At 30.9% G+C, this 9,581-nt stretch overlaps 1 protein-coding gene across 1 annotated transcript; it reads right to left on the bottom strand.

The window, feature by feature from the left end:
- LOC145601887 (lysine histidine transporter 2-like) lies at positions 1-2,916 on the bottom strand. Its single transcript, XM_081657970.1, has 7 exons — positions 2,750-2,916; positions 1,626-2,009; positions 766-1,159; positions 556-661; positions 355-446; positions 192-260; positions 1-99 (listed from the first exon to the last, which is right to left on the bottom strand). The coding sequence occupies exons 1-7, from the start codon at positions 2,899-2,901 to the stop codon at positions 1-3; spliced, it is 1,296 nt and encodes a 431-aa protein (XP_081514096.1). The 5' UTR covers positions 2,902-2,916.
- Between the last annotated feature and the right edge of the window lie 6,665 nt (positions 2,917-9,581).

Raw genomic sequence — 9,581 nt, 5'->3', positions numbered from 1 at the left:
TCAAGAGAAGAATTTATACGTATGGCATTGAACAATTATGTCCCTCGTAGCTCCTATAGGAGCTAAAATAGTCAACATCATACCAAATATGATGAAAGTCTGCAATATATAAAAATCATAAATTCAATAGTGAATTTGAAATTGTTAAAAAAACAAAATAGGTTAAATAAATTGTAAAGTTAAATACTTACCCAATTAAGAAACCAGGATAAACTGTATCTCTTTGGTTTGCATATTATCAGCCATATTATACAAGGAATCTGCAAATTAAATAAATTTTTATCAACATTAGACATTTTTATTCTTTTATTATTAATATAAAATGAAAATGTGGAGTGAATATTTGGTACTCACATAAAATGAGGTTGGTGCAAAAGCAACTCCTCCTAAAACTCCTAAAAGGGAGCCAAAGAATGGAAATGCTATAGCGATAAACATGGTAATTCCTGCATATATATATAGAGTATTAGACATATTAGATTTATTAATATGTTATAATAATTAAATGTAAACAAAATTATATAATTAACTCATTATTTTATAAAATCAACTTACCGACATATGTAGTACGAGTCACAACACGAAGCGCACTACTGGGTTTGCATTTCATTTTCAACACCAAAAATGATTCGAGCATGTCAAAAACTGGCATTGCGAAAACCTAGTATAATATAGTGGAAAATTTATTAATTCTTATGATCCATATAAAAACTTGCGATCTATATGAATAATTGCAAAAAAGTAAAAAAAAAAAAAAAAACTTACTTGATAGCTCCCAATAACATGTATAACAACAAATAAATTGGCAGCAGCAATAAGCCAACCAGGCTTCTCAAGGGAGATCATAACATTATCCTCAACGTAACTTCCAAACACTAGATAACCAAAAATAGCCACTGGAAAATCACATAATGCCACAACTATATAAGCGATAAAAGACCCTTTCCACATGTCTATTTTAGATGGTTTTTCCGTTGTGGAAGGCATTGTTGCTTGAATCTCTAGCACTATATTATGCCCTGAAAAAGCAAATGCAACAGTCCCCAATCCACTTAAAAAACCAAATATTTGACCCGCATCAGTGTTGTACCTATTCCCATAACTTATGTCGGGTTGTACTCCTTTTATCAATGAAGCTATCCAAGCGATTGCAGAATATCTGAATTTACAAAACAAAATAAAAAAAAATATTAAGTTAATAGAATTTTATATTAAATAGATTTCAAGAAATTTCAAATTACTATCCAATTTATTCTAATTAATTCAAAACCTATTTAATAGAAGAAAAATATGTTCATGTATCATTCTATCATTAATTAGTCTATTGCAAACATTGCAAATGAAATCTCTCTAACTCTTATATACTTTTTGGATGGTTTAATAGCAACGCAAATCTAAAAAGTGTGTGTTGATTTCAAACATAATTCCACAAAAAAGTTAATTTTAATACAGATTTGATGTATTTAAAGCCACAACTTCCCTAATTTCAAAACAGAATTCGAAAAAAGTTAATTTGAAGACTTATAAAAATATAAAGTAATATATATCATACAAACTCACACCAACAATATATATAATAAGTAATAAAGAATTTGTAACGATTATTAAAGGATGTAAAAACATACATCAAAGACATAACAGCCGCAGCGAAAGAGACACCAGCGATGGAGTTGAAGTCTGGTAAATTGGACAAGAAGAATTGAACAGATGCATACATCATAATGAAGTAAGGAAGCTTGACCGTTGGTCCACTCGGATAAACAATAGTATAGAATTTCATGAGCGAACTCCCTCCCGTGAGCATAAAAACAATATCACATCCAACTTGAACCATAAGCTGTTGTGGAACAATAACCCATAGTCCGAGTTTCTCCCCAAATGCATATTGCCCCAATTCGTGATACCTATCAAATCTCTTTCCAGGCACAATTTCATGCATTTCAATCATTTGCCATAGTGTGTATAGCGTTATAGCCCATGACAGAAATAATAACGTCACACCTGGACCCCTGAAATACATTAATCCAATGACATATGTATTATTTCAATATATATCTTAATCAGCATAAAATTTTATACTTTATACCAAAGTATATAAGATTATACATCATCCCATTAATATCATATTAGTCAATTTTTTTAATCTATTAACATGCAACATCAAACCATACACTATTTTCTCTCGCATTTACTTATTTACATGTTTATTATGACGTGCATCAAGCTATTGTAATGAATTTTAATTATGTTTAACTTAAATACATATTCAATTTGGATAGAATACTTTTAATGAACATGCGACTAAATCTACTTGATTATTGTACTTGATTAATAATAATGCACCCAAAATTAACACACATATACATACTTTTAAACTTACAGATCGGCCCCGGGAAAAACCAGATGATCCACAACTTGAGATCAAATCGCCTGGCGAGTTGTAGGATGAACTAACAATTTAGAACAAAATAAATGCGTAGTGTCATATAATACCTAATTCCACCTAAAAAAAATGTTGATTATTATAACGACAAAAAGTATTTCTCTATTGTTTAGAATTTTTATGCCATTAATGTACAATTGTTCACTTATAATCAACATCATTCGTGTATCATCTTGTTTTATTAACGAAGTATATGCGAATTAAACAACATGTAACAACCTGTTAAGTTTTGTTTCCTAAGAGATACGAAGTATAGAATAAACTTCGCAAAGAAATACTGTATATAATAATGTACATAAAACATACCATCCGAGTTGAGACAAACCATAGGGTAAACCGAGAATTCCAGCACCAACCATACCAGTGACATTATGAATGGCAGCGAACCACCAATTCCCTTTACGTTTCGCTGTAATTGGAAGCCATCCGCTAAGATCCTCACTCTTAGTGTTTTCCATTTTCAAGTTTTTTTTTTTTATGTAGTTTTTTATGAGTTGAATGATTTTTAAGTGATGGAGTGTTAATTTATAAGAATGAAGCTTAAACAGAAAAAAATACACGGGATATTTCAATAGTGATTTTAGGAACTTATTTAGTGAATCTTTTGACTTGGCTCACTCATCGTACTATTTTGTCTACCGAATATTAGGATGTTTGGTTATTATTCTTTAATTTATTTTTTTTACTCTTTTTTACAACGGTTTTTTTTTTTTTTAAATATTTATATTTTAATGATAGGCAAACGTTTAAATTATAGGCATTAGTTATTGATTTAAAAATCAAATTAAAAAAAAAAAGACAAAAAAAGGACAGATTACATTTGTTTATACTCACGAATGTACCATATTTATTGCATACCAATGATACCATTACCATATAATTTTTACAAGGTTGTGAAACTCTATTTCTACAATTTTGTACATATCTTTTTTATTTAAATAAATAAATAAATAAAAGGAATTGGTCTAAATTCTTAATCCAACTATGAATAACTTTTAACTCATATTCCCTCATTATTTAAGACTTTTATGTCATTTTCCATGTGGTATCATTAGTTTTCTACATTTCGTACCCAGGCCATTTTCTTTTGGTTACCACATGATACCATACCATTATAGTTTTAATTTATTCTCTAACATTTCATCAAATTTGTTTTGTATTATTCAATTTAGGTACCATAAAATTTCTCAATTAAGACTTTAAAGTGATGTACTGTTTAAGCCCTCAAGTTTCAAATTTGAGTCGAACTTAGCAAAATTATGCTTTAAAATGCCTCAGTTTAATTACATGGAAGAACAATGTCTCAATTCGCATATTTTAGTTTGTTTCGTGCTAAAAAAAGTTATGTTAAATTTTTGGGAGTTTTTATTACGTTTTATTTTTTACAAACACATTATGACCTTTAAGGATCAAATTTTTGAAGTTGAAATTACTATAATAATAGGATCACAAGTTCCCTAAACTAATATTTTATTTTCCTAAAAAAAAAACTAATGTTTTATTTAACAAGATGTTATGATAAAAAAGTAGTCCATTTTATAATGGTACAAAGTGGAATAAAAATAAGGGCCTATTCACTTCAGCTAAATTTCAGTTCAGTTCAGTTCAATTCAATTCAATTCAGTTCAATTCAGTTGAATAGTGTCATGTCAATTATATTCTTAAAATATTTATTTATACAAATATCCCTATCTAGGTATTTATTCATGCGAATCACATGTGTGGCATTTTCTTTTGTTTTTACCATCGTAGCTCTTTAGTTTTTATTTATTTTATTTTTATTTTTTTGACAAGTTATTATTTTTTTCTTTTCTTCTCTACCTCTATAAAGTTTAAGATAACTCTTATAAATATTGTTTGAACAATTATACCCTTTAAAATTAAAGTTGGGATTTAAAATCAAATTGAAAGACATTTCTGGTCAGGACTAACAAATGTACGTCCATCGCACTGTGTTAGCCACACTAGTCAAATTAAAAAGCCCAAGCTTACATGCCACGTGGCGCCCTCCTCAGCACTACAAGAAAAATGGCTTTTCGTAGCGATTATTTTGTATCGATTGTACACTCGCTACAGTATAAAAGTATGTTTGTGAAATAATTAAGGAAGTCGTATTATTTTACAATCGCCATGGTTTTCCCATATAAAATCGATATGGAAAACATAATAATACACATCCACACTATTTTTACACATTTATATAATTTTGAGAAGTCGTATCATTTACAATCGCCACTAAATCCCAAAAATCAATACGAAAAGCATTTTCTACACTAGATATATAAATATTATTTGACAATGAATACATAAAATATGTCATAGCTTATTGGTGAAACAATTAATATAAGAGTTTGAGGTTGCATGTTCGAATCTTGTAAAGATCATATGCATGTTTTTTTTTTAAGAAAATGAGTTCAACATTTATAGCGATTGTAATCGCTACAATAATCACTACGATTGGATGTAGTTTTTCGTATCGATTATTGAGGCCAACCCCAGCGATATTGAAAACCACTACTAAAGGCTAAGGCAACGGGGGATATTGTATCGAATAACCATTCGTTGGGAAAACTTTTTGTTGCAATTACAATCGATACTAAAGGTTAAAATAATCGCTACGAAAAGGTTATTTTCTTGTAGTGCAGTTCCTAAGCAAGCCTACATGTCACGTAGCGTGCTTAAAAATGTGAATTGTACAAGGTTTGAACCCACAACCTTTACTTCAAAAACTGAAGTATTTGCCACTAAACTATCACCACATTAGAGTCATCCTACCAAAATTAAATGTAAATAAAGATTTCAATCATGAAATTAATGTAGTATCTTGATCGGGGAAACCAACAACTGCGGGGATTGAATGAGACACCAACTCTGTTTTGCTAATAAGGCGGAATTAAATGGTGCAAGACTACAAATGCCCAAACCCCCAAGTCCCTTTGGAAGGTGCAGTAACTTAGAAGAACGAAGAGCCATCCTACGACTCGATTGAGAAGATTTCCACCAAAACCTGGCTAACAAATTGTTAATGTATGGTTGGTGCACGCATGGTGCACTCGGAAAGAAAATTAGGTATATTTAAAACAACATGGGGAAAAAAAGAACATTATAGATATTTATAAAGAACGCGAGCATAATATGTTCTTTAAGTTTGATTAATATGTTCTTTGAGTTTGAAATATATGTTCTTTACATTATACAATATGTACTTTAATGTATTAAAAATAAAAAAAATAAAAAAAAAGTAAAATAAAAAAAAAAAAAAACCGAGTAACCACGAAAAAGAACATGTTCTTTAATGTATTATCATATTCTTTTTGTAAAGACTTTATGTTATTTGGCTAGAGGTGATCAAAGTTAGATCGGCCCGGCCCGATTTTGGACGGGTTCTGGGCTGAATTTTTTCTCCCCCACATCGGGTCGGACCTGGCCCGTAAATTTGATGTTTTAAGCGGGTTTGAGAATGCATTTTTATGCATTTTAGTTGATTTTTTTTACTCGACCCGAAAAGCTCGCATGGCCGGACTATTTTGGGTGGGTTTGGGCACAAAAAAAATTTGGCCCAAAACTTGTCCCGACACGAGAAGTGAGCTGATTTTTTAACTTTGGCCCGGCCCGCCCAATGATTATCTCTATCTTTGTCAAATGCAAGCATGTTCTTTTTTTGTCAAATATTATGTTCTTTTTCAAATAAACACGTTCAACCACCCGAGTAACCATGAAAAATAACATATTCTTTTTGTATAGACTCTATGTTCTTTGTAATGTCATGTTCTTGTCAAACACAAAAATGTTCTTTTCTCAAACACAGATATGTTCTTTTTCAAACACTAGCATGTTCTTTTTTTATACCCATGTTCTTTAAAATATGTCTAATGTTCTTTTCGGGTGCACCATGCGCATGGTGCATCCGGGTGCACTATGCGCATGGTGCACCCGGGTGCACTATACTATTTTCACAAATTTTCTACCCGAGAGCAAATAGATTATGGAATTTGGAAAACAGACAAAATATGATTGAACGAGGCAAGGAGCACCGAGTTAATGATAATCAGATTCGCCGCAGGGGAGAGGTGCATTGCAGCAAACACCTCAAGGCGTTTAACCACCTTATCTACAAGAAAACCAAACTCGGAATGAAGATGAGCAGAACATAACTGATACGGAGTATGAACTTAACAACATTGATTAAACTAAACTAAATAAAATGAAATTATCATTAATCCATATTATTATTGTGAAAAAAATCCAACTATATTGATGAATCATGAATGGTACCTATATTTGATCTATTTCGTTATAATTAGGGCTGCAAACGATCCAACCCAAGCCGAGTTTTAGTCTGTTCGATCTAAGCTTGATAAGAACTATTCGTGTTCGAACTATCTCAAGCTTGAACGAGCTTTTAAAAATCTTGTTCGAGCTAGGCTCGTTAAGAATTTGGCTTGTTCGAGCTTTGTCCACGAACGTACTCGTTTGCATTTCAAGTTTAAGTTCGAGCTTGAACAAGTCCAAAACGGGCTTGATTAAATAAACGAGCCTTAATTTATCATTAAAAAAAATGGTTTCTTTCAAATTTTAACACATCCATTTAATTTTATATAAGATATTTATGTTCTTTCTATAGAAAAAGGTAATAATGACGGAGTTTTCATGCTTTTACATGATGAAATGACTAGTACTTTTTACAAATATGTATGAATGAAAATATATAAGTTTTTCGAATTTTGATAGAGCGTGAAAAAACTTATAAATTGACTTAAATGAGCTGTTCATGAACATTACCGAGTCGAACATGATGTTGTTCGAGCTTTTACATCTATTTGATGAGCTTAAGATTTTTGTTCAAGCTTGGTTGTTAGCTTAACAAATGAGTTTTGACCAAGCTTTGACCGAGCTTGTTCGCGGGTAGTTCACGAACGTATCGGCTCATTTACACCCCAAAGTACTTGTAAATTTTGTGGAGTAAAGGTTTTGAATTTTTATCAATGAATTATATTTACTTAATAAAAATACGGAGTATATATGTATACAAAAATTATACAAAAATGCCTCCTTAGTCCTTTGGTTGGTTGGTCAATGGATTCTTTTTTATAATTTTATTCAATTCCGTAATAATTATCACATAATTTTTTTTTTTTGTAAAAAAATTTAACGCTAATAATTGATGGACATTTCTCAGTTCTCTCTCTTCAAAAAACCTAGCCACTATATTAAAATTTAGGGGCTGCCATCGATTTTTATCGATGGTAAGCCCTAAATTTCTTATTTATTTTAATGTCTTTAGTCAATAAAGATCACCATCAGTATAATGGTGATTATAATCAGTCCCTCCATGTGGGGTTTAGTCAGTCCCTCAATGTAGGGTTTAGTATTGTTTGTTTGTTTGTTTTTAGTGTGTGCAGGGAACGAATTTGGAAGATTTGTCTTGCAAATTTGTGGAATTGCGGGTCTGTTGGTATAGGGGTGCAGATTTAGAAGATTCGTCTTACAAATTTGCAGTAGATCTTGATGACCAATCAAGTTTTATAACTTTTGCGACTATACATCAATGGAGCTCCGTCAAAAACGATGCAAAGAAATCTAAAATTATCCAGGCTTAGTTCACAAGCGATGTCATTAGTTTATGAGTATTTAATTCTTGTATTGAGAATTTAGATCTCTTAAGGGATGATTGTAAGTGCCGAATGACTAATTTAGAGGGTAATGTTATATGTAGCCCTTAGGGCTATATATAAGCATTAAATATACTCTTGGAAATTGTATAAAATTAGGAATTCATGACAAAAACACACGTAAATCAGTGTTATTAGTGTTTATATTTTGACGGTTTCTTAACTTTTTACGATTTTGAAGTGTAAATTTAATGCTTATATGTAGCCCTTAGGGCTATGTATAACATTTTCCTATTATTTAATAAAATCACCCCCTAAAAAAAAAGAGAGGAACATTTCGTGAAATACACTTTTATTTTGTCAACAAATAGAAATTGCCAACACAAGTTTACCTAATTTTACTCATAAAATAGTGTCGATCAATACCTTCCTTAGTCCCATATAACACACAACCATTCACCAGAATTTGATCACCACATGCTGAAGATCAACGTCAACAAAAAAAAATTAAAAAAAATAAAAAAAAAGCCAGCAAAAAATGGATCATAAAAAAGTATTTGACATTTTCGAAACCAGATCAACGTACAAATCATCATTAATTCCAAATTCAACACGTAAATTAATTTCAAATTATACTCTAAAGTTTGACAATCCATATATTATATCATATAATACTCCATATTATAATAATTACTTGTATAACCATATTGTAATACCTTAGATTCTAAGGCATGATTTTATTGGGAAAAGATGCTTATTTACACCGCCCTTCCTCTTCTTTCTCCCCTTGTTCCAATGTCCCACAAATTAAGCCTCAAATTTAAGCAATTATACATACACACCCAATTATATAAATTAAAATTCCTATTATATATTTATATTTCTTGCATATTTCAACCATTATTCAAGCTGTCAAAAGTACTACACATAACTTCAACATTTCTCAATCTTTCAAACACATAAACATTATTTTTGTTCAAACCATATAATAATTTTTTTTGTTGTATTATTATTGCCTCATGCCTCTTCTCAACTTATCCCTCATCATCCCCACTAATAATTTCTACCATGGTGATCTCCAAGACGTATTTCTCATGCATATTCGCGGTCGTGCTTACTCTCTTAGCCCTCATCGTTTTTTCTCATAATCATCTTCATTATAACCATCATTTACACTTGGTAAATAGGAAAGTCGGTCCATCCAACAAGGAATTATTTGATTTTACGCCATTTTATAAGCATGATTATAATCGATTTCGGCCTCATCATCATCATCAAGGCTCAAATCCAAGTGGTGAAGAAGGTATAGATCACAGATTTGGTGTTCAAAAGAGATTAGTTCCTACTGGTCCAAACCCTTTGCATCATTGAAGATTATTCAAGAAATATGCATGCAGAACAATTTGGTTATGACATAATACAGTCATATTAATTACTTTGTGTAAGTTCAATTTTATTTTTCTCCCTTATTTTATTTTGTTGGGTGTTAGTAGAAACATTTTTTTTTTCCTTTTTCTTTTTGTCTC

Source organism: Chenopodium album, chromosome 21, assembly GCF_948465745.1.
Source record: "Chenopodium album chromosome 21, dcCheAlbu1.1, whole genome shotgun sequence".
Taxonomy (NCBI): domain Eukaryota; kingdom Viridiplantae; phylum Streptophyta; class Magnoliopsida; order Caryophyllales; family Amaranthaceae; genus Chenopodium; species Chenopodium album.
The sequence above is the reverse complement of the archived record's forward strand: the minus strand, read 5'-3'. Positions and strand labels throughout refer to the sequence as shown.